Source organism: Bubalus kerabau, chromosome 4, assembly GCF_029407905.1.
Source record: "Bubalus kerabau isolate K-KA32 ecotype Philippines breed swamp buffalo chromosome 4, PCC_UOA_SB_1v2, whole genome shotgun sequence".
Taxonomy (NCBI): Eukaryota; Metazoa; Chordata; class Mammalia; order Artiodactyla; family Bovidae; genus Bubalus; species Bubalus kerabau.
In genome coordinates, this window is record NC_073627.1 from 74,149,499 (window position 1) to 74,175,788 (window position 26,290).

The 26,290-nt window shown below is 48.0% G+C and overlaps 1 protein-coding gene across 2 annotated transcripts in view; it reads right to left on the reverse strand.

Annotated features, from left to right (window-relative positions):
• Positions 1 to 12,165: 12,165 nt before the first annotated feature.
• The window catches only part of MSRA (methionine sulfoxide reductase A), a 379,756-nt gene continuing 365,631 nt past the window's right edge, over positions 12,166 to 26,290 (reverse strand). For both annotated transcript variants that reach the window (XM_055577724.1, XM_055577723.1), the window contains one exon: positions 12,166 to 12,938. In XM_055577724.1, coding sequence (XP_055433699.1) covers positions 12,774 to 12,938 — 165 coding nt within the window. In that variant the 3' untranslated portion in view covers positions 12,166 to 12,773. The remainder of the gene's footprint in view (positions 12,939 to 26,290) is intronic.

Sequence of the window (26,290 nt, forward strand, 5' to 3'; positions counted from 1 at the left end):
TTTGGGATTTTATTCCAGTGACAATGGGAAGCCATCAGAGAGTCTAACTGGGAGAGTGAAAAATGAGATGTGCTTGAGAAAGACATTCTGGCTGCTCCAGAGGATAGACTGGGGGTGTGCAAGAGTGGAAGTGGGGAGAGGCATTAGTGAGCAGTACTGGATAATAGCCAGGCTGGGTTTATAGCCACAGGGATGCAGAGGAGTGTCTGGCTTCTGTTTCAACATTGTTTGGTAATGTTGATGGAACTGGTCACTGGGGAGTGAGAGAAAGAGATAAGTCAGGGATAACTCCAGCCTGATCTTCTTGCCTAAGCAAATAGATGGGTGTGGTACCATCCGTAGAACTATGCCAGGTTCATGAGAAAGACATAGAAGTGAAGTTAGGCAAGTAAACGGTTCAGTTTGGGCTGCTTTAATTTGAGGCTCCTCTTAGATGTTCTTAGGAACTATGGAATAGGGCAGTTGTTAAAGAGGGGACGGAGAAGGCAATGGCACCCCACCCCAGTACTCTTGCCTGGAAAATCCCATGGATGGAGGAGCCTGGTAGGCTGCAGTCCATGGGGTCGCTGAGGGTTGGACACAACTGAGCGACTTCACTTCTACTTTTCACTTTCATGCATTGGAGGAGGAAATGGCAACCCACTCCAGTGTTTTTGCCTGGAGAATCCCAGGGACGGGGGAGCCTGGTGGGCTGCTGTCTGTGGGGTCACACAGAGTTGGACACGACTGAAGTGACTTAGCAGTAACGAGGGGGAGCTCAGCGGAGAGGCCTGAGGGTAAGCATGAGAGCTTTGAGTCTGTATAATGGTGATACTTGAACTTGGGCTGGGCTGGGCATTTGGCATTTCAGCCAAAATGCATAGGGAATGAAGTTGTCTGAGGATTCAGCCTTGAGTTTTGGAAGAGGAGGTGGATTCAGGGAAGCAGTATGAGAAGGAATGGCCACTGATGTTGGAAGACGACCAGCAAGGACATCCTCCCAAGGAAACACTGCACAGAGATAACCCCAGGTTGAACCAAGAGTCTTGGGCTCAACTGAGACTCCCTGATCCAGACTTGAATGAAACCAAATGTCATACCTTTAAATTGATGTGACATGAAAAAATAGGCAGCAGACTGTGTTAATTTAAATTAAAAAAAAAAAAATACTTATCTTTGTATTGAAGATGAGAGGACAGAAGCTCAGAGAGGTTAAATCAGTGGCTCTGAGATACACAGCTAGCAAACAGTGGGGCCAACTCAGAACTTCTGACTTCAAACCCTACTTCTTTCCCTCTTCACAGGTTCCCTGCCAGGTAGGAACTTTCCACGCTAAAATCCAGTCATGTTTCTCTTTTTCATGGTGACATATACTGAAAGGGTCTTTTGGGGGGAAAAAGATTTTCTGGGACATCCTGATGGCGCAGGCAAAGAAAAAATAAGTAAAAACCTAAGATGAGACATCCCTGTCTTAATCTATTTGGTCACATCTCTGGATCTGGATCAATTAGTCACCTGGGAAAAAATCTAGAGTCTGCAGTAATTTCATTCCAGTGGGATTTGCAAGGGAAGATCTCCAAATTCCCCCACCAGGAGTTTTGCTCTGTGGTGCTGGCAGACCCAAGGCTTCATTCAGTTTTCTATCTGTAGATTATAGAAACCCCTTAGGATCCCAGCATGTATGTGTATGTGTTAGTCACTCAGTCGTGTCTGACTCTTTGTGACCGCATGGACTATAGCCTGCCAGGATTCTCTGTCCATGGAATTCTCCAGGCAAGAATACTGGAGTGAGTTGCCATCTCATTCTCCAAGGGACTCTCCTAAAATTCACAACCATGTGTCTCCTATTTTCCAAGCCAGTCCCAACTCTCATTTTCCACAAAGTTGAACCATTGAGCATGCAAAAATATAGAAGAACTTTTGTACTTGCACAAGATTTTTTGTGTAAATACATCCACATTTCAATTTGCATGACCACTGATGGCTGCACATAAACTGTGGAACTTAAAATCACATGCCTCTTAAACAAAAATTCAGAGTGAGGAAGCCAAAGTTTGCTGCAGTGTTTACATGTAAGACTCAGAATAAAAACAGTTATGTTTTATATTAAATATAAAATAAATAATATAATATTTAATATATAAAATAAGAGGAGGGACCTTCAGATTTCTGCATGGTTTTCCTAAAGATGTGGCATCAGACTTGCTCAGGTCCAGTATCGAGGGGCAAAGACCATATGGTGGCATGCACAAACCTTACACAAGTATACAGATTCTGCCATTTGTTGTATCCACTGTGTGATGCCCGGGGTGTCTCCTCCCTCTTCCTGCTTCCTGCTCTTAGTGCAATGTGGCCAAAGAATGAACACTTCTGAGAAGTCTGAAGTTTTGGAAATCATAGGTGGGGTGCCTGCAAACATCAGAGATTTCCCCTGGCAGATACGTATCCTTGAAAACGGGAGTCATCTCTGTGGAGGATCGATCCTCAGTGAGTGGTGGATTCTGACTGCAGCCCATTGCTTCAAAAGCGAAAATGCGTAAGTGTTGCAGATAGAATGTTTTTCAAAGCAATATAGTAGAATATTTGCCCTCTGCTGTTGTTTAGTCTCTTGGTTGTGTCTGACTCTTTGTGTGTCTACCCCATGGACTGTAGCCCCCCAGGCTCCTCTGTCCTTGGGATTTCCCGGGCAAGAATACTAGAATGGGTTTCCACTTCCTCCTCCAGGGGATCTTCCTCACCCATGGATCAAACCCGAATCTCCTGCATTGGCAGGTGGATTCTTTACCACTGAGCCACCAGAGAAACCCATATTTGCCTCTGTGCTGCATGCTGTGCTTAGTCTCTCAGTCATGTCCAACTCTTTGCGACCCCATGGACTGTAGCCCGCCAGGCTCCTCTGTCCATGGGGATTCTCCAGGCAAGAATACTGGAGTGGGTTGCCATGCCCTCCTCCAGGGTATCATCCCAACCCAGGGATCGAACCCAGGTCTCTGGCATTGCAGGCAGATTCTTTACCATCTGAGCCACCAGGGAAGCCCAAGAATACTGGAGTGGGTAGCCTATCCCTTCTCTATGGGGAATCTTCCCGACCCAGGAATCAAACCAGGGTCTCCTGCATTGCAGGATTCTTTACCATATGAGCTACCGGAGAAGCCTTTTGACACTACATGCCTATTATCTTCTTGTATTATTTATATATTTTATATTATTTAATTTTAAATTTTAAATTACATTAATTATATTTTATTTATCTATATATTTAATCATTTTATTTTTATAATTATAATTTATTTTAATTATATTAAAATTTAATTTATATTTAATTTATTTTAGTATTTATTTTATACTTTATATTATTTATATTTTAACATTATTTTGCCTCTACATGCCTATTATTCACATTCATCAGGCATAAAATAAAATACAAGGAGGTAGATACTTGTGTGGTTAAATATGATGCTTTGCGGGTAGAAAGAAGCTGTTCTCCTAGGACACTGCACAGCTTGTTGTGTGGGTTCTACACTGCGGAGCAAATGTGCCTTTGCTGAGGAAAGGAACAGCATTTTGCTAAGTCCATGTAGTCCTGTGGAGGGTCCTTTCCTAAGGATTGGGCTGACAGTGACCATGGAACTGGGGAATCCTAGAAGCAGTAGGCCCTGAGGGTAGGACACAGGCCTGGCTGCATGGCAGAAGGTATTGTCTGAGCCCCAGTCCACAAAATAGTATTTTTGCAAAACTTCTCATTTGTCTGTAATACAGCCAGTCCAGCTTTTCTTGCAAATCAAGGTCAAGCCCCTCAATTACTTATGCCAGCAGTCTCCAACTTTTTGGCACCAGGGACCAAGTTTCATAAAAGACAATTTTTCCATGGATGGGGAGAGGGGATGGTTTGGGGATGATTCAAGTGCATCACATTTATTGTGCACTTTATTTCTATTATTATTACATCAGCTCCATCTCAGATCATCAGGCGTTAGATTCCAGAGGTTGGAAACCCCTGACTAATGCATAGTATGGCTTCCTAGACATTTGTTGATGAAATCTACAGGTGAATTTTGCCCAAGTCTTGCCATTAGGTCAAGAGCTGGTTGGCCAGAAAGCAGGGCAGAAGAGTCAGGTCTGGCTCCTCCTCCTTGGCTATGAGCCAAGTGCAGAGTCCTAGCTGCCCGACCCACCCCCGACCCCCCTGTCCCCAGGATCACAGTCTCAGATAGGGGAGGTGGGGCAGTTATTTTCTCCTACGGTTCAGTGTTCATCTTCCCACCACTTACCTTTTTCCTCTTTCTTTTATTTTGGAATAAGATCTACCTTGGAGGTCACACATGGTGAAGAAAATCTTGACACCCAGAACTTGACGAAGATAAAAGTGGACAAGCTAATTATTCACAATTATTTTGACAGTTGGTTCTACCTTAATGACATCGCTTTGCTTTTGCTCAAATCCCCTCTGAGCTTGGGTGTCAGGAAGGTACCCATTTGCCTTTCAGAGGTCACTGACGTAGAGAGATGGAGGAACTGCTGGGTGAGCGGGTGGGGCACCACGGGTGAGTGACTATGGGCCACCCCGGGGTGGGGGGTGGCATCCTGGCTGAGGTTTGCAACGAGAAGCAGACTCTGGAGGCTCTGCTGGCCCTCGGAGGTCTACTTGGTGGACCTGGGCACTTCTGATTCTCAGCTAAGGTCCCACCATGAACCTTCTTGGTCTGCATGGGAGCCATCCTTTCTGGGCACCCGTAGCAAGTTTCAGGTCCATACTGTGAGATAGGAACCCGAAACAGGGCCTCAGGGAAAACCCAGGCAAACATATTCAGTGTCCTAAGGGTGATCTGGAGGAATCTGGAGGGACATCCCAATAGGCAAAGGGGCTGGGCTCTGATGTCAGCCAGGGCAACTCTTTCACAGTTGATGGAACCAGTTCTTCTCCCCTGTGGCTAAAATCTCAACCACAGATCCAGGCCAAGGTAGAGGAGATTCACCGAATATAAAATCGTCCTTCTAGAGTCAACTCCTGCTGCTCGGTTCAGCTGACCCACACAGTGGTGTCCTCTTGTTTTCCTACTTGGTTAATGTGACTTTCCCCATAATCATCAGGGAAAGGAAAAACAGATTCCACTTAGTGCTGTTCTTGCATGGAGGCACCTGAATGGCTCTACATGGATCCGCACATGGTCCCAGAGCTCAGAGCTAGGTTAGAGTCCTTCTTGGGAATTGCCCTTGGAAGCCTTTCAGTAGCTTCAAAAAAAAAAAAAAAAGGCCACCTTCTTCATGTAGGGTTCCTCATGCTTCATTAACCTCATTTTCATTGAAACTCCTCTAGGATCCAGGCAGTGTTGTAGGCTCCAGGGGCTCAGCCCGCCTTTAAGAGTGGACATTCTAGGAGTTGGGCTCAGCTTGAGTGCATAGGCAGTGAACTCAGGGGCCCTGGCATGAAGTCCATCTTTTTGTGCCATGGGTCCCAGGACAGAATTTGTCACTGTGGGTTCTCTTTACATCCTCATGGATTTGAATCAAACAGCTTTTTCAGATCCTAGCTGGAACCTGGCACCCTTGGCAGGACCAGAAGATGGCTCACTGAGGCTGAAATCAATAGAAACCCAGGCCTTGGTGCTCTTGCTTCACAGACAGTGGGTTCAAGAGTCTCCTGGATAACCCTCCTACTCCCTCCTCAAATTTGGGTTGTTCCCTGGGCCACGGAGCGGTTCCATGTTGTGGAGGTGAACAGACATGATGTGGGTGGGTCCACCAAAGGGACCACGCAGTGCTCAGGGTCCTTTCCCCATCTGCTTCTTTTATGGGTCAGTTCCTAAGCAGAGTACGGAGACAGGGCTCCAGAAAGTCAATATCCAGCTGATCAAGTGGGAAACCTGCTTTGAGCTGATGCCTCTACTCACCAAGAGCATGCTGTGTGCTGGGGACCTTGAAGGTGGGAAGGATGCCTGCCAGGTAAAGCTGGGAGAGAGGCTGCCCCAGAAAGCTGGCTGACAGGGTGGGATACCTGGCTTCCCTCTCTCTCCTCTGAATAGGAGGTGGATTAAAACAACAGAAACGTGTTGCTCTCACAGATACCAGAAGTCCCAAATCAGGGCATTGGTGGGGCTCTGCTACCTCTGGAGGGTCTAGGGGAGGACCCTTCTTTGCCTTTTCTGGTTTGGGGTGGTTGCAGGCATCCCTGGGTTTTGCTTAGCCTGCAGGTGCATCCTTCTGCTCTCCACATCCATCTTCAATAATGTAGGTGCATTATTCCAGTATCTGCCTCTGTCTTAAAAATGCCTTCTCTTCTGTGTCGCTCTTAAATTTTCTTTTTTCTTATAAGGACACCACTCGTTGGATTTAGAACTCACCCTGAATCCAGAGTAATCTTCCCCAAAGATCCTTAATTAGACCTGTAAAGACTCTATTTCCAAACAAGGTCACAGTGATGGGTACAAGGGGTTAGAACATATCTTTTGGGTGGACACTGTCAACCTGCTACAGATAAGAACGCGGGTCAGATGGCCTTCTCCCCATGTGTCTCCTCTGATTCCTTTTCTTATAGGGTTGCCTAATAATGTGGATTAGGGTCCACACTAATCCAGTGGGACTTCATCTTAAAGGAACTAATTATATCCACACAGATTCTATTTCCAAATAAGGTCAAATCCTGAGGTTCCAGGTGGACAAGAATTTTGGAGGGCTGCTCTGTGACCAAATGGGGGCTGTGCGGGGTAGTGGTTAGGGCCACAGGCTGCCTAAGCTTCCCTCCTGGCTCCTCTACTCCCTGCCTGGGCTCCCCTCTGTGCCTTTTCAGACTTCCCCGTCTATAAAATGGGACAACTAAGGGTCTTTTGAGGACTTTCCAGGTGGTGCTAGTGGTAAAGAACTTGCCTGCCAATGCAGGGGATGTAAGAGACACAGGTTTGATCTCTGGGTGGGGAAGATCCCCTGGAGGAGGGCACGGCAACCAACTCCAGTATTCTTGCCTGGAGAATCCTATGGGCAGAGGAGCCTGGCGGTCTATCGTCCATAGAATCACAAAGAGTCGGACAGGACTGAAGTGACTTAGCATGAACAACGGTCTTCTTAGGACTATTGTGAAGATAAAGTGAGTCATGTACGAAAGCATTTAGAAATGCACAGAGCAGAGGAGGGTCATTGTAGACAATACAAATACCGTCTTCTCCATCACCCTGTCTTACATCTGCTCAGTGCTCAACAGCACACAGAGTACTTCCACAAATACACCTAAGGGTTGTGAACTAGCCCTGGGAAGCAGGCCTATTTCAGATGGGAAAAGGAAGACCAGGAAAGCTGACAGCCTTGCAGAGGACACACCAGGGAGGTAAATGACAGACTCTGAGTTCTAACCAAGGTATGATGACATCAAGGGGAAGAGCCATCTTTGGGGTTCCAATAGAAAAGGGGCTCCAAAATGCAGCAGCTCCACAAAGATTCAACCGCCACAAAGATGCTGGGAGCTACTCATGAGTGAGGCTTGCCATACATCACAGGGTGTGTTTTACAGGGGTCACTTCCTTCCCTTTACACAGTGGTCCTATGGGAGAGGTGCGATGATCACCAGCAAAAAAATGAGCCTCAAAACACTGAAGGAAAAGTTTACATTCCTCAACTAAGTATTCATCCTGGGGTATGAATCCAGGTCTGTTTGGCTCCAGAAATTTAAGTTCTTAACTACATCGTTCAGCTTCCCAGGTGGCGCTGGTGGTAAAGAACTCACCTGCCAATGCAGGAAACCTGACCAGGCTTTGATCCCTGGGTCAGGAAGATTCCCCTGGAGAAGGAAATGGCAACCCACTCCAGTATTCTTGCCTGGAGAATCCGATGGACAGAGGAGCCTGGCGGGCTACAGTCCATGGGGTTGCACAGAGTCAGACACGAATGAAGTGACTTCCCACACATACATCTTTCACATAGATCCCCTTCATCCCTAGAGAAGTGAGTATTATTCTTCATTTTAAAGAGAGATCATGGGAATTTCCAATGACTTCAAAGAATTAGGTAAAGAACAGTTTAGTTCAAATTAAGTTGATGGACACAGCAATTTGTCCACAAAAACAATTTGGTTTTAAAAACTCCAACCCATATACTACTGCGGGGGGGGGGGGGGTTGTTTGTTTTGTATTTGGATTTTTGGCATGTCGTTAAAATGGTAATTCTTCTTGACTTTCCTGTGTGTCACTTAGTATTCTCAACAGTAAATCTTTGTAAGCTGGGAGACGGTATGTGCTGCTGGATCCTCTTTCTGTAAAATAATAATGACGCGTCTGTGTATTTGCAAACAGGAGGATGCAGAAAGTTACACTGGACTAAGGAGCTGCCTCTGTGTGGCTAGAATTAGCAGTGTTGTTTATTTCACTTATTTATTTGAGCACATGTAAAGAGAATGCCAGGGGTAGAGAAAGGTGCGCAGTGAACAGAAAGTTCGCCTTTTATAATTCTCCTTTTCACTCCCCAGAGAAATCACCATCAAAGTATTAACTATATCCTACCTTTCATACACAATTGTATCCATTCTTATATATAAATTTACTTACTAATATTATTATGAGTATTTTTCCATATCTCAGTTTTCTGATTTTTTATCAAGATGCATGATTCTTTAATAGAAATTGTAAAATGGTCCAAAAGCTTTGGGGGCATGAAAGTTTGTGTGTCCCTTCATTTTCATGTCAATGATGTCTGCTCCACCTGGGCTTTTTTGGGCAATCTCTTTCATGATGCTTTAAGATTGGTAAATTGTTGAAATTTTGATGTTTTAAACCACAATCTAACATTTTTACACGGTTTTTGTACTTTCTGCCTTCTGAATATATAGTCTGTACGCCTGTTGTCTTAAACCAATGACCTATTGTAAAGCATAATGGGTTTTTGGTTTGGGTTTTTCCTTTTTGCTATTGTGAACAACTCAGAGCAAAACGAAGCTTTTCCTGGGGAAACTGGAAGAATTCTGAAAAACAAAAAAGTGCTTAGAGGCAAAACAAATTTGGAAACCACTGCTTGGTACATCAAAATGAATGCATGTGACTGGACGATAGTGGTGGATATTTATTTTTTTGACCAAATTGTCATTGCTTTTGACTAAATTGCTTGCTCCCTTTTCTGAGACTTGAAGAGCTGGGAGCATAGTCATGGTTGGAGAGCCAAATCAAAATTAAAAACACCCACCCATCCAATGACACCATGTGCTTTGTGCCAGATGCCCACCCCTCAGTAGGCTGTAAGAGCAACCTGCTGCCACACCTTCCACGTCCAAACAACTTTTCTCTCCTAGGGTGACAGTGGGGGGCCTCTGGTTTGCCAGAAAAAAACCAGGAAAAGCAAATGGTACCAACTGGGCATTGTCAGCTGGGGAGTGGGCTGTGGCCAGAAGAAACAGCCTGGAGTGTACACAAAGGTGTCTAGTTACCTGTCATGGATTGAGATGAAGACCAAGCTGTCAAAAAGGCCCTACAAGCATGAGCCAGACTCTGGGTACAGTTTGCTTCTATCACCCTGGGCCATTTTGGTACTGTATTTCCTGATGTTTCTATTATCCCCATGATTAAACACTGCATTGGCTCAAAACCAAGTGTCCTTCTCAGCCTTTGAAGCAAGTTCAAGGGTGGGTTGTAGGTTGCAAGGAGGGATTCTGATACAATTAGCTGTGCCTGAAATGATCATATACCTATTTGTGTGTGTTTGTGTTCAGATGCTCGGTCGTGTCTGGCTCCTTGTGACCCCATGGACTGTAGCCCATCAGGCTCCTTTCTCCTTGGAATTTTCCAGGCAAGAATACAGGAGCTGGCTGCCATTTCCTCCTCTAGGGGATCTTCCTGACCCAGGGATCAAACTCATGTCCCCTGCGTCTCCTGCATTGGCAGGGGGATTCTTGGCACCACCTGGGAAGCCCCAATCATCTACCTATAGCAGTGCTTAAAATACAACCGGGACCCACTCAGAGCCCGGTGGCTTCCCTGGGAGTTGGAGGCAGATTACCGACTTGACCCTGAGGCCTCTCCAAGAGTTTGGATGGAGCACTTTCCACGGGGAGTGGTCCGAGGATCTCTGAAATAGAAAGCCTGTTCTCTTTCTCTCTCACAATCAGGTCTCTTTTCAGCTTCTTTCATTTTCCATTTCTTTTGCTCCTGCATGAAGAAACATTTCAACTCCATGCTTTCTTCACTCATAGCTCATCCCTGAGACCTACGGACTTGGTCTCCAGAAAGGTCCCTGCCCTTTACCTTCCTTTGTCTCCACTTGGTTCGGAGCCCCAGTAAATGCTGCTTCTGGCTCTCAGAAACCAAGAGTAACAACGCTGAGATTCAGGATCAGCGTGTCACTGACGCAGAAATGTCCTAGAGATGAGGTGGGAGAGAAACACACGGCTCATTGGGTTGTTTGCTTTTTTGTTATTGAGTTTCATGAGCTGTTTGGAAATTAAGCCCTTGTCGGTCCAATCATGGGTAGAAGACCTAAATAGATATTTCTTCAAAGATGACATACAGATGGCCAACAGGCACATGAAAAGATGTTCAACATCACTCATTAGTAGAGAAATGCAAATCAAAACTACAGTGAGGAATTGGTTTTAACCAGTCAGAATAGCCATTATTAAAACATCTACAAATAACAAATGCTGGAGAGGGTGTGGAGAAAAGGGAACTCTCCCACGTTGTTGCTGGGAATTAAATTGGTGAAGCCACTACGGAGAATATTATGGAAGTTCCTTAAAAAAATTAAAAACAGAGTTACCATATGACCCAGTAATCCCACTCCTGGGCACATATCTGGAGAAATCTCTAAATTCAAAAAGATATATGCACCTGTATGTCTGCTGCTGCTGCTGCTGCTGCATTGCTTTAGTGGTGTCCGACTCTGTGCGACCCCATAGACGGCAGCCCACCAGGCTTCCCGTCCCTGGGATTCTCCAGGCAAGAACACTGGAGTGAGTTGCCATTTCCTTCTCCAATGCATGAAAGTGAAAAGTGAAAGTGAAGTTGCTCAGTCGTGTCTGACTCTAGCGACCCCATGGACTACAGCCTACTAGGCTCCTCCGTCCATGGGATTTTCCAGGCAAGAGTACTGAAGTGGGGTGCCATTACCTTCTCTGACCTGTATGTCTATAACAGCACTATTTACAATAGCCCAGACATGGAAGCAACCTAAATGTCCCTGACAGATGAATGGATACAGAAGATGTGGTGCATACATACACAACAGAATATCACTCAGCCACAAAAAAGAATGAAATAATGTTATTTGCAGCAACGTGGATGGACCTGGAGATTATCGTACTAAGTGAAGTAAATCAGAAAGAGAAAGACAAATACCATATGATATCACTGGTATGTGGAATCTAAATGAACTTATTTACCAAATAGAAATGGACTTGCAGACATAGAAAACAAATTTATGGTTACCAAAGCAGGTAGGGGAAGGACAAATTAGAATACAATTTTTAAATCTTATTCACATGTCTTTAGAAGACTCAGCATGGTCTGGCTTTTCCTATCTCTCTGGGATACTTCTCCCTAATACCGTCCTCATTCACAACCACCGCAGCCCCATTGGCTTCTTTGTTCTCAAACACCACAAATTTCCCCCTGCCTTGGGCCATGTATACTTCCTGGTCTTCCGGGTTCTATCCAAGGGGAACCGTGTTATATTTCTTCATCCACCTCCTGACCCCAGAATGCCGTTCTCCACCCCAACCTGTGAGTTCATTTCTCCTTTGCACCATTCCGAGTACTCAGTCCTCAACTTACATGGCACCACCTCCCCTAACCCGCCTAGCTAAAACAGCTCTAAACCCAGCTCCACAGCCCCCAGGCCCAACTTACTAGCTTATCTGATTTGCCATCTCCCTATCATTTGTGAGGGCCAGAAATTATCTTACTTATTCACGGGTTTACCTGTTTATTGCATGTGTCCTCCACCCCTTGTCCTCAATACAAAGACTCTTAAGGGCAGGGATTCCTTGTGTCTGTTCTCTGCCTGGACTAGCCCCTGATGTGATGACTGTAATAGGCGGGTGGAAAACAGCTCTTATTACTAAAGTTGCAAGGAGCTAGAGCTGTACATGTTTTCTAAAGATTGCAATCAGATTTCCCATTTGGGGGAAAATGATACTTCTTAGCCTTTGAGAGCTCTAAAATTTATAACACTTAGAAGTATCCTACCTAAACGAGCAAAGGACAGATGAGACATCAGTTTGTATTAGCAGACTGTAGACCTTTATTAGAACAAGCATATGTCATAGCTGTGAGCAAAGCGTTAGAATTTATCAAGCTAACTCATAGCTTCTCCTTGCCATGAGGAGGGCAAGAAAGAGAGAGAAAGCCCCTTATACATGTATAGGATCAGTTGAGCAAAGTATTTCAGTGAACGACTCATTGAGGCTATAAACGTCTGCAAATTTTAAGGCACTGAAGGGCAGGAGGGCTTTTGAGGAGGGCCGGCTGTGGTGAAGGAAGCCCTGACCTCTCCCCTCCCAATACATATTCTCCCAGCTTGGTTCCCTGACGTCCAGGGCAGGCACCCAAGCACAAAAAAGGTGAACACTAATTATTCATTATCCTCAGACATCAAATGATCCAAAAAATTTCACTACGGGCTCCTCCCACCATAACTTATTAGAAGATAAATCACACGTTATCAACTTGCCATGGCACTTCATGTAAATTACCCCTTAATAAACCAGATTTTTATGAATGCCTTTGTGCACTTCAAAAAATCCCTGGCATGAACCACAAAAGAACTCCCCGATTTGTTGGAAGCATTTTTGCTGTGACCTCGAGGGCTGACCACGTGGGGAGAAATTACTTTTTAATACCCAGGGGACAAGACACTCCGGTGCCCCCGAGGCCGCAGTACCCCTCGGGGTTCTTGCTCAGGTACTGCTGGTGGTAATCTTCCGCATAGTAAAAGGTCTGTCCCTCCCGGATGTCCGTGGTGATCAGGCCGAAACCATGCTCCGACAAAACCTGTGGAGAGAAAGGCGCCATCAGGACCAGATGCAGGGGATCCTGGGAAGGAGGAGGGGCGGGGTCAGACGGGAGGGGCAGACACGTGGCCACAGCAGGGAGAGGGTGAGCAGTGGTGCTTGGGGCCTGCGCTGGGCCACTTCCCCACTGGGTTATCCTGAGCAAGCATCTCCCTCCCTGTGCCTCAAGGGTCTGGGGTTTCACATCTGGGGTTTAATTTGTTTTTTTTCTGATTCTGAAATTTATACTCTACGCTCGACACTAGCTCTGCCCCCAGGGTGGCGGGAGCCCTTGTGTGGGTTCTGGCTGCCCTGGGGAGGTGGGGTCCCTGAGGGGACTCACTGCGGCTGCAGTGGGAGGGGGGTCAGTGTGGCCCCTCTGCCCCGGCACGGGATGGACAGAGCATGCCCCCCTCGCTGGTTGTGGCTCTGGGCAGCAGGGACCCCGCCTGGACGCCCTGGAGGGCAGGGGCCACCTGGAGTCTGGGCTCTGCCCCTGCAGTCTGGAGCCTGGGGAGTGAAGTCAGGGGAGCATGTGGCCTGAGGGCCTGGTCGGCTCCTCGCCGCCCTCTGTGACCCAGTTTAAGGCCTGGTGGCACCTGCTGCCAGGGAGAGGAACACAGTAAACACCAGTGGGGGAGGAGAGCCCAGCTATTTGGGGCAGGAGACGGATTAAGAAATAGACATTGTTCCCCGTGGATCTCCGCCTGTTTCCTCTCCCTTCTGGATTTCAGCTGTGCCCTAGTTCTTTCTTGGTACAGGCTGCTCGGGGTCTCTGAGCTCAAGGCCACAGTGACGCGACCTGGGTTCACACATTCCATTTTGGACGGGGGTGCGAGGCAGAAGTCCAGCTTTTGTCTTTAGGAGGAAAGAGATTAGGATTTGACTGTTGTTGATCCATTTCAGATGAAGTTGTCGAATTGGCCCAGCACGGGAAATTCAATTTAATTTTTGGCATGAGTCACTGAAGGGCTTCCCTGGTGGCTCAGATGGTAAAGAATCCTCCTGCAGTGTAGGAGATGCAGGTTCGGCCCCTGGGTTGGGAAGATCCCCTGGAGTAGGGCATGGCAACACACTCCAGTATTCTTGCTTGGAGAATCCCATGGACAGAGGAGCCTGGTGGGTTACGGGCCATAGGGTCACCCAGAGTTGGACACAACTGAAGCGATGGTCAATACCGAAATCAGACTGATCATATTCTTTGCAGCCAAAGATGGAGAAGCTCTATACAGTCAGCAAAAACAAGACCGGGAGCTGACTGTGGCTTAGATCATGAACTCCTTATTGCCAAATTCAGACTTAAATTGAAGAAAGTAGGGAAAACCACTAGACCATTCAGGTATGACCTAAATCAAATCCCTTATGATTAGACAGTGGAAGTGAGAAATAGATTTAAGGGACTAGATCTGATAGAGTGCCTGATGAACTATGGACGGAGGTTCATGATATTGTACAGGAGACAGGGATCAAGACCATCCCCATGGAAAAGAAATGCAAAAAAGCAAAATGGCTGTCTGAGGAGGCCTTACAAATAGCTGTGAAAAGAAGAGGAGCGAAAAGCAAAGGAGAAAAGGAAAGATATAAGCATCTGAATGCAGAGTTCCAAAGAATAGCAAGGAGTGATTTAAAAAAAGCCTTCCTCAGCAATCAATGCAAAGAAATAGAGGAAAACAACAGAATGGGAAAGACTAGAGATCTCTTCAAGAAAATTAGAGATACCAATGGAACATTTCATGCAAAGATGGGCTTGATAAATGAAAGGAATGGTATGGACCTAACAGAAGCAGAAGATATTAAGAAGAGGTGGCAAGAATACACAGAAGAACTGTACAAAAAAGAGCGTCACAACCCAGAAATCATGATGGTGTGATCACTCACCTAGAGCCAGACATCCTGGAATGTGAAGTCAAGTGGGCCTTAGAAAGCATCACTACAAACAAAGCTAGTGGAGGTGATGGAATTCCAGTTGAGTTATTTCAGATCCTGAAAGATGATGCTGTGAAAGTGCTGCACTGAATATACCAGCAAATTTGGAAAACTCAGCAGTGGTCACAGAACTGGAAAAGGTCAGTTTTCATTCCAATCCCTTAGAAAGGTAATGCCAAAGAATGCTCAAACTACCGCACAATTGCACTCATCTCACATGCTAATAAAGTAAGCTCAAAATTCTCTAAGCCAGGCTTCAGCAATATGTGAACCGTGAACTTCCTGATGTTCAAGCTGGTTTTAGAAAAGGCAGAGGAAACAGAGATCAAATGGCCAACATCCGCTGGATCATGGAAAAAGTAAGAGAGTTCCAGAAACACATCTATTTCTGCTTTATTGACTATGCCAATTTGACAGCCTTTGACTGTGTGGATCACAATAAACTGTGGAAAATTCTTCAAGAGATGGGAATACCAGACCACCTGACCTGCCTCTTGAGAAACCTGTATGCAGGTCAGGAAGCAACAGTTAGAACTGGACATGGAACAACAGATTGGTTCCAAATAGGAAAAGGAGTACGTCAAGGCTGTATATTGTCACCCTTCTTATTTAACTTATATGCAGAGTACATCATGAGAAACGCTGGACTGGAAGAAGCACAAGCTGGAATCAAGATTGCCGGGAGAAATATCAATAACCTCAGATATGCAGATGACACCACCCTTATGGCAGAAAGTGAAGAGGAACTAAAAAGCCTCTTGATGAAAGTGAAAGTGGAGAGTGAAAAAGTTGGCTTAAAGCTCAACGTTCAGAAAACGAAGATCATGGCATCTGGTCCCATCACTTCATGGGAAATAGATGGGGAAACAGTGGAAACAGTGTCAGACTTTATTTTTCTGGGCTCCAAAATCAGTGCAGATGGTGACTGCAGCCATGAAATTAAAAGACGCTTACTCCTTGGAAGGAAAGTTATGTCCAACCTAGATAGCATATTCAAAAGCAGAGACATTACTTTGCCAACAAAGGTCCATCTAGTCAAGGTTACGGTTTTTCCAGTAGTCATGCATGGATGTGGGAGTTGGACTGTGAAGAACGCTGAGCGCCGAAGAATTGATGCTTTTGAACTGTGGTGTTGGAGAAGACTCTTGAGAGTCCCGTGGACTGCAAGGAGATCCAACCAGTCCATCATAAAGGATACCAGTCCTGGGTGTTCATTGGAAGGACTGATGCTGAAGCTGAAACTCCAATACTTTGGCCACCTCATGGGAAGAGTTGACTCATTGTAAAAGACCCTGATGCTGGGAGGGATTAGGGGCAGGAGGAGAAGGGGACGACAGAGGATGAGATGGTTGGATGGCATCACCGACTTGATGCACATGAGTTTGGGTGAACTCCAGGAGTTGGTGATGGACAGGGAGGCCTGGTGTGCTGCAATTCATGGGGTCGCAAAGAGTCGGACACGACAGAGGGACTGAACTGAACTGAACTGAAGCAACTTAGCAAGCATGCATGAGTCACTGACCCATTCTTCCCTGAGAGCCTTCACCTTTCTGCTGGATCTCCTGCCAGTCCTCTGAGCCAGAATGAAGCCAACAGAGGATCTGATGCAGGGCAGGTGCAGGATTAATGAAAGGGGCCTCACCAAGGCTTGCGGTTTGGACACCACAGCTCAGACGCAGGCAGTTTCCTTATAAGCGTTAGAAAGGAAAATGGGGAGCCATTCTGACTTTGGGACAATCTTTTATAAACAAGCAATTATCAAGGGTTTACCACGTGCCACACTCTGTGTTAATTTCAGCTTCACAACAGGCATCTGAAGTAACAATAGTAACTATTACTATTGTCGGTATTTAAGTGTGTGTCCAGCACTGCGCTTTGGCCCCTGATGTCCTCAGCTTGCCCTGCTATTGCACAGGCTGCAAGCTGAAAGTGAAAGTGTTAGTTGCTCAGTCGTGTCCGACTCTTTGTGACCCTATGGACTGTACCCTGCCAGCCTCCTCTGTCCATGGGATCCTCCAGGCAAGAATACCGGAGTGGGTTGCCATTCCCTCCTCCAGGGATCTTCCCAACCCAGGAACTGAACTCAGGCCTCCTGTATTAGCATACAGATTCTTTACCACCTGCGCCACCAGGGAAGCCATGGCTGCAAGTCGGGGAACTGCATTTCCCAGATTCTACCTCCAGCGCCCCAGTCTAGATCCCACCAGTGGCAGATGTGCACACGACCCCTGGCAGGCAAATCCAAGGAGAAGCCGCCACCCGCCAGGTGTAGCTGTGAGCATGGGCACAGGAGCGGGCACCGAGCAGACCTGGGGCTCCGTCAGCTCCTCCTGAGAACCATGGGCTCCTGTGCTGAGGACAATCGCCGTCATCACAGTGATTCTAGCAATTTCTGTCACTTTTTGGCATCCCCATATCCAGAGGTGCTGTTCCCTGACCTTCACTCCAACAGCCTTTCAGATCATTCTGCAGGCACCAAATTCTCCTTGTAAAACTACCCCCCTTAAAATATGTCAAACATGTTCTATTTCTGTGATGAACCTCAGCCAGTGAACGTGGCCTTTGGTGCCAGAACTGTTTGCAGGAACCAAAACCTCCCTGCGCTTCAAGACCAGGGTACTGGTTAACCGTCCTGGTCAGACTTCGAGTCAAGAGTGGCCTCGTCGTGAGTACAGAGCACAGTGGCGCCCTGCCCTCCGTGTGTACTGCCAGGCATTCACTTCCAGGTCAGTAAGGTTTGCCTGTGAAGAAGGACCACTGACCGGCGGCTGGTGCTGCAACATGAGGTGGCTGTGGCCAGGGAACACTCTGGGGTGCGTGCTGTGCTCCGGGCACTACTTAAGAGCTTGTGAAAGAGGAAGATGTGGCGCTGGGACCTGACAAACCTGGCCCAAGTTCAGAGAACCAGAGAGCTCCTCAGACTGACCTCAAATAGTGATACTAATGTCCTGTCTCTTGTAGCCAGAGCCAAGTACCAAATCAAAGGTTGGACTCTGAGGGTCTCAGACTTATGAGCAGAGTTCACACCCTCGCCAGTCTGCAGCTCAGCCACAATGGCCGGATTTTGATGCAGGGACCCTGGTCCCCACTCAGGAGACCCTAAGCTCTGACACGAGTCCCCATGTGCCAAGGTGACCTTAAATTCTGGCCTGGCACCTTTCCCTGCCGAGGCCACGATGGAGCGCTCTGGATGAGAGTCAGCTTGCTCTAAGATTTGAGGATCTCAGACCCGGGCTGTCCCTGCTCACTCCCCACTCTGGCTCATCCTCTCTGTGGGTCACCTCCTCACTCACCACCCGCTGGACATGGACCCCTCTCCCTCACAAACGGCCACCCTCCTGGTACAAACAAGGACAACCTTCATAAGGCCCCGGAGCTCACAGCCGCCTTCTCCAGAAGCTTCTTTTCCCAGAGGCAGGGACCCGGCGGCAATGAGCGCTATTGCCCAGGCTCTGAGTGACCCTTACCCAGCATCACCCAAAGAGCAGAGGCCTTCAGGAGCTGCAGGGAGGAGGTATGGGGTGGGGGCCGGCAGTACCAAGCTCTGCCACAAGATGGCAGACACCACACTCTCATTTGAGAGAGGAGAGCCTGAGAATAAATGGCGATGAAAGCCCACCGGAGACAGAACCGCGTGCTGCCCTCCTGCACTTCCTGTTAGACTAGGACATCCTGGCCACGTCTGCTGTAGGGTGCAGGCCACCCCCGTGCACTGGGCCAGCGGCCTCTGGGCTGAAGCCTCGCTTAGCACATTGTATCCTCAACCTCCATCTGAAACAGGAGTGAGGACAAAATTGCACAAAAGATACTGGATGGAAAGACAGAGGAAATAGGAAAACAAGAAACCCTGCCTCGTCCCTGGTTTCCCTCCTTCCCAGAGCCCTGGCCCTCTGCTTCCTCCGTTGCATCCTTAACAAGAGCAAGTCACTGCCCCCAGCCCCTCCCAGGGCCTGCCTCCTCTGGAGGGGTACACACACACACACACAGACATGGGCACACACACACCAGGGCCTACCTCCTCTGTGGGGTACACACACACACGTCATTGCCTCCTGCCCCTCCCAGGGGCTACCCTCCTCCAAGGGGTACACACACACACATGTACGCACACACGTGCACACACACAGACACACTGGAGAGACATGCACACACACACACATACTGGAGGGGTGCACACACACGGACACATACACACACACAGACGCACACACAGATACACAAAGGCACACAGGCACACACCAACACACGGACACACACACAGACACACACACACACGCACCCTAGAGCATTGTAGGTGTGCTCTGATGAGCATCCAAGGTCAGGCACAGACGGCACCTGGCACCCTGGCACGTGCTGACTTCGTGGCAGGCCTGGCCCACTTTCCCATCAACGCCCAGCCTGGGGGAAAGGAGCCCACTGTCTTGCCCTCGGTAGGCAGGCCTCCACCTCCACTCCCTCCCACGCACGCCCTACTTCTATGGCTGCGCCGCCGTCTCTGGGGGGCAGGAAAAAGAGGTTGTGGGGGGGTGTTCACAGAGCTGGGCAGAGCTCCCTGCCCACAGCAGGTGGCTCCAGCCCCAGCCTGCAGAGGAGGTGGCCGGGCGTTCCCTTACAGATGTTCTGCCTGTGGGAGTGTCCTGGGCCCGACCTATCTTTCCAGGGCTGCCGGCAGGAAGCCTTTAACAAAATGAGTGAACACAAGACCACTCTGCTTCTGCAACCTGCTAATGAGCTCACTGTCAGCTTTGATTCTCCCAGTGTCTGGGGCTACTCGGCCTACTGTGAGGGAAAGACAGACTCTGACGCCACCCTGAATGCCTGCCTGGAGGATCCACAGGCGGGGCCTGACGAGGACAGATACCGGGGCAGAGAAGCAGCCTCAGTCCCGAGTCTCTGTACTCAGTGTCTCCAAAGGGCTTCTCCAGACACTCTAGCCCACGAAGAGGAAACAATTATTTCTATTATTTCTCAGTGGAGGACAGTGAAGCCCAGGGAGAGAGGAGGCTTGTCCACAGCCACTTACAGCTGAGCTCTGATGAGAACCTGTTGTTGTTCAGTCGGGAAGTTGTGTCTGACTCTCTGCGAGTTCATGGACTGCAGCACGCCGGGCTTCCCTGTCCCTCGCCATCTCTCAGAGTTTGCCCAAGTTCATATCCATTAAATCAGTGATGCCATCCAACCATCTCATTTTCTGTCTCCCCCCTTTCCTCAATCTTTTCCAGCATCAGGGTATTTTCCAGTGAGCCAGCTGTTTGAATCAGGTGGCCAAAGTATTGCAGCTTCAGCTTCAGTATTTTGCAATACTCCTTCCAAAGAGTATTCAGGGTTGATTCAGATGAGAACAGATTCAGATGAGAACCTGTGCCCTGACTATTTCCAGCACTGCTGCAAGAACGCCTCAGCCAGATGAAGGCGCTACCCCCAACCCCTTAGGAGTTATTTTAAAATCTCCAAAAGACACCTAGGCATCCATACTTGGATCACATTCTCCCACCCTGCTCACATCCCTGCGACTCAAAAACATGCAACATATTTCTTGGTCATCTCATTTTTTTTTTTTAATTGTGGTAAAATACACGTAACTTCAAATTCTCCAATGGAGGAAGAAGGTGCCTGCAGTTCAAACCTCATCAGATGCATATGTTTAAAGCCTCGCGATGCCTGATCCAAGCAAACCCCACCTCCTCCACCCACCAAAGGAATTCAGCCATGTGTTCGGTTTTGATGTAATTATTTGGAACATGTAAGTGTGTTTCATGTTATGATCACTTTCAAAAGATATTTTCATGGGAAGAAATTAGTGTCCTAGAAGTGAAATCCAGTTTTTGATACAGAGCTCACAAGAAATGAGGGGCTGACTTTTAACAAATCAACCCGAGACTGCTGCCTAAGGCCAGTCAGCTCTGCCTTAGAGAAAAAGGCTCCGGGCGGGACCGAGAGAGGAAGAGGCCGGCCTGAACTCCGCCCTCTAGTGGCGGCAGGGAGCATGTACAGGCACAGCCCCTCCTCAGTTCCTACTTTGCTTTTCTGAACGGAGAGCCCTTCAGTTTCTCCCAGATCTCGTCCATCGAATCCTGTGCTATGTTTTCATCCTGCACACACGTGCGCGCACACACACCATGCACGTTTAATAAGCTCAGTCAAAGCCAATGCCCAAGTCAGCAGTTTTATTCCACCGGCAGCTTCGGGCTGGCCAGATTGCCATCAATCAAAACTTTGGGGGAAAGGATATAAAGTGACTGGCACGGCTTTTAAATAAAACTACTATGAAGAAAAACACCGTCTCTTCTGAGCTGAGCAGAGGCACGCCTGTTTGCGGTTCAGCACCGCACAAGCGCAGGTACACGTGGGGAGAAGTTGTGCCGTTGCCCACAGAGGTTCAGCTTCATCCACAAGGAGGAGGGGACAGGCTCACCGCCTCCAGCATCAGAGAGGACCCCGGAGTGACCGGGGATCTAGGTCCTGGAACCACGGACACCCCCATCCATCAGTGACCGTCACCACTTGCAAGGGCAAGAGGAAGATCCTGGGACAGCAACTACGCGCCATGGACAAGGAGGATGCTCCACGGGGCTGAAGCCTTCATGAGACCTGGTCAGAGCTGCCCAGACCCTTCCGGGCTCTGAGAAACTAAGGGAGTCACAGGAGACCAAGAGGTCACACAATTAGATCTAATTCGGCCCCTGGGCCAAACCTGCTTATGCAAATGGTGGCCTCTGGATGGAAGGACTCTGGCTTCTTAGAACAGCTGCCCCACCCTCGTGCTCTCTCCTTCTCCAGACTTTGCGGTTGGGTCGCACTGTCTGTGGTTTCCTTATCTAGTCCTCTCTGCCCACCTTGCCCTCGAGGTGAACCACGAGTGTCTTCTGTCTGGCAAGGAGGTTTTTCTTGGTTTGCGACACAAGCCGAGAGCGCTATGAGCTGAGTTCAGTCTCTGCAGAGGTGGGTGTGGGGAAGGAGTTCAGTTTCGCCAGGAAGGATTCAAAGCTTTCCCCTTGGCCCTCAGAGTGTCGACAACGGTGAGACGTGCAAAATCCGGCCGCCTCCCCAGACCTACTGAATCAGGATCTGTGTCTTAAAATCCTCTCCAGGTGATCCATGTGCATAGACTTGAAAACGTCTACTCTAGAGGACAAGCTTGGCAGACTGTGTTCATGCTCACCAATGTCACTCCTGATGTCAAGTTGCCCACGTGACTTGCTCTGATCACTAGGGTGCAAGTGGAAGGGACCCTTGTCATTTGTGGGCACAAGCCCTCCAGCACCAGCGTGAGCTAGAGGGCATGGCAACCCACTCCAGTACTCTTGCCTGGAGAATCCCTTGGATGGTGGAGCCTGGCGGGCTACAGGCCATGTGGTCCCAAAGAGTCGGACGCGAATGAGTGACTGACAGCTTCACTTTCACTCTGTCACGGCAGCCAGCACCGCCGCAGCTGGCCCTGGTGGGAGGGCAGTGACCACCTGGGGCAGAGTCCCCATAGAGTATTTCATTTCCTCTACCACGGACCCTGCTCTTCCCTGGTTTGCGGGTGTGAGGCTGAAAGATCCAGGAAGACAGACACCCAAGCCCATCGTGTGACTTTCCCGCAAATAAAGTTTTTGAAACTCTCCAATTTCATTTAATAAACGAATTTCAGCGATCGTGGTGTGGTGGACTGTGCTAGACATTGGGAACAGAGAGGTGAAGAAGACAGTCTCTAGAGCGGGAATCATGACAGGCATGAGTGCAATTACACTCTTAAGTGCCCTCTATGTACGTAGTAGATGCTGGCGAGGCAGGACTGAGGAGGAAAAGGCCCCTGAGTTCAAGGAGCTTATGGTTTAGACAGGGACGAGGATGGGATGGCCTCGGGGTGTGGAGCAATGGTTAACGCCCCTCACAGTGACAAGGTGGGAGCCCTGCCCACAGGCTCGGGAGTGCGGAGCACCACCATCCACCATCGAGAGGGCAGGGTTCTGCTAGAGGGGACGGGTCATACACGCGTGTGAAGACAGAGGGAAGAACGTGCTGGAATACTAGAGGTGCAGAGTCTACTGCGGCTGCGGAGGAGGGCAAAACCAACCCACTGTGAAAGGGTTCCTGAAGGAGTGGAGGCTGACGTGGGAATCTTAGTACCACTGTTGAGACCACAGTGATGCATCTGCTCCAAGTGCGTAGAGGAAGGGGTCATGAAGCCTATGTGAAGGGTGCTGGAGGGCCTGGCTGGGGTGGGAGGAATCTGAACGGGACTCAGCTGAACAGCAGGAAGAGACAAAAGCAGATTGGGGGCTGGTGGGGGAGGGATGTCCCTGGTGACCTAGTGGCTAAGACTCTGCTCCTCCAATGCAGGGGCCTAGGTTCAATCCCTGGTCAGGGAGCTAGATCTTGTATGCGACAATTAAAGATCCCATATGCGGCAACTGAGACCCCACACAGTCAAAAATAAATAAATATTTTCTAAAACTGTCTTTTAAAAAAGCAGACAGAGAAAGAGACCTTCAGAGCCATCGAGTTTATGGTCTGCTTTTTTCCATTCTCTCCCATTTAAGGTAACTCAGCCACATAATCTCTGTCCATCCACTGCCCTGTGATCAGAGACATGCAGGAACACTCTGCAGGATGAAGGGATTCACTTGAACCCAGGCAAAGCTTCCAAATGCCTCTCAGGTTCACCTGCCTGGCTGCAGCCATGGCTTCAAAGGCAAAATGAGCCAAGGTGGGGAAGGAAGTGGCTATTCATTTTTCCACAACTCCATTGTCATCCTTCACCTCCCTGCACCTTACAAATTCCAAGCAGCATTTCCTGGCTCCTTCCTTCTTCTTTACTTTGTGCATTGAAAGGAGGAGTCACATAGCAGATTGGACTGGGTACAGCCCTGGCATGGAAAGGGAAGGCTGAGTTGAGCAGTCAGGCTGCAACCCCAGGGAGGAGCCCAGAGCTGTGTAGCTGAAATCTGCCCCCGCCCACTGGCTCTGCTCTCTGCAGTGCCTCCTCCACCCATGAGGTTGCTGTTCACTCACTTAGTCATGTCCGACTCTTTGCAAGCCCAAGGACTGCAGCACATCAGGCTTCCCTGTCCTTCACCAACTCCCAGAGTCTGCTCAAACTCATGTCCATTGAGTCAGTGATGCCATCCAACCATCTCATCCTCTGTCACCCTCTTCTCTTGCCTTCAATCTTTCCCAGCATCAGGGTCTTTTCTGATGAGTAGGCTCTTCGCATCAGGTAGCCAAAGGATTGGAGCTTCAGCTTCAACTTCAGTCCTTTCAATGAATATTCAGGGTTGATTTCCTTTAGGATGGAGTGGTTTGATCTCCTTGCAGTCCAAGGGACTGTCAAGAGTCTTCTGCAGCACCACAGCTCGAAAGCATCAATTCTTTGGTGCTCAGCCTTCTTTATGGTCCAACTCTCACATCAGTACATGACTACTGGAAAAACCACAGCTTTGATTATATAAACCTTTGTCAGCAAAGTGATGTCTCTGCTTTTTAATATGCTGTCTAGGTTTGTCATAGTTTTTCTTTCAAGCAGCAAGCGTCTCTTAATTTCATGGCTGCAGTCACCATCTGCAGTGATTTTGGAGCCCAAGAAAATAAAGTCTGTCACTGTTTCCATTGTTTCCCCCCCTGCTTGCCATGAAGTGATGGGACCAGATGCCATGTTCTTAGTTTTTTGAATATTGAGTTTTAAGCCAGCTTTTTCACTCTCCTCTTTCACCTGTGAGGTCACTGATATCAATCACACATTCAAGGACTGCTGGTTTCTCTTTCCTTTTGAATCCGCTGGGTTCAAAAAGGAATTCAAGTGACTTTTCCTATATGAGTTTTCCTTTCATGGCTTTTCATTTTACAGGAAATGGATCTCTCTCCCTCTCCTTTCTGTCTCTCCTCTGAATCTCTCTCTCTCCCGAATATATCTTTAAGGGTTTTCATCTGCTTTTTCATATCTGAACTCAATTAACGGCAACCTCTGTTTTTGTTATATCCTTAGTGTTTGGTTTACAAAAGCATCCACTTGTCACTTTTCAGGGAAGTCAAGGACACTGGCTTTTACCTTGTGGATGAAATGCAAATTTCATTAAAAGGAAAGATCCTTCATTCTGAAAGGTTGAATAGAAAAGAACTTAAAGCAAAATGCCAGCTGCTTAAGTTTAGAACATTGAGTTCAGCAAAGCAGAGGGACTTTTCTGCATACCCCCATTTCTCGTTTATGTATGAGCTTCAGGGGTTCAGAGTGACAGGAAAGAATATTCATCCCAGTTTGTACTGCAGACAGTACAGCCAACCACCCTGATTTGCCCAGGACCAGGGGTCTCCAAGCTTCCCCGACGGCTCAGTGGTAAAGAAGCCACCTGTCAATGCAGGAGATGTGGGTTCCATCCCTGGGTCGGGAAGATCCCCAGGAGAAGGAAATGGCAACCCACTCCAGTATTCTTGTCTGGAGAATCCCATGGACAGAGGAGCCTGGTGGGCTACAGTCCATGGGGTCGCAAAGAGTTGGATACAACTTAGCAACTAACCAACCAACCAACCAGGGGCTCCTCAGACTGTGGGGTTGTCAGTGTTAAAACTAGAAAAGTCTAGGATCAGCTGGGCTGGCTGGTCACTAGAATTGTAAAATATATAAAGAAATTTGTGTCGATTACACCGCAGGCACTGGGCAGCTTGTTTCACCCACCCGGGGCCCCTGTTTCCCAATTGTAAAGCAAGAGGATTTAACTAGGAGATTGTCCTCCGGTCACCGCCAGTCTGTCTTTGAATCGTGTGTTCCTGAGCCTTTTCTAAACTGTGCTTCCTGTTATTCATGTTGAAGTTGACATCTTAGTGGTTTTTAGCATAGTCTCAGAGCTGTGCAGCCATGACCAATATTTTTCAATTCTGTTCTTCAGACTGGACAATTCCAATTAACTTAGCTTCATTTGTTCATTCTCTCTTCTGCCAACTCAACCCCTTTAGTGATTTCTTCTTCTGCTTAAGTTATCATACCTCTGAATTTCTATTTAGTTCTCTTTTCAGTATAATTTCTATCTTCTTGTTAATATTCTTTATTTGATGAGCACTGGTCATATATTTTCCTTTCATCTTTTTTTTTTCAAATTATATTTCTTTAGCTGTGGCTGTGCTGGGTCTTCATTGCCGTGTGGACTTTTCTCGTTGCAGTGAGCAGGGGGCTAGTCTCTGGCAGTGATGTGCAGGCTTCCCACTGTGGTGGCTTCTCCTGAGCACAGGCTCAGTAGCCGTGGCACCCAGGCTTAGTGGCTCCGAGGGATCTTCCTGGGTCAGGAATTGAACCCAAGTCGTCTGCATTGGCAGGCGGATTCTTTACCACTGAGCCACCAGGGAGGTCCTCCTTTCATTCTTTAGTCACGGTCTCCTTAGGCTTTTGAGCATATTTATAATAGCTAATTTAAAGTCTTCGTCTAGTGAGTCTTACTTCCGTGTTACTTT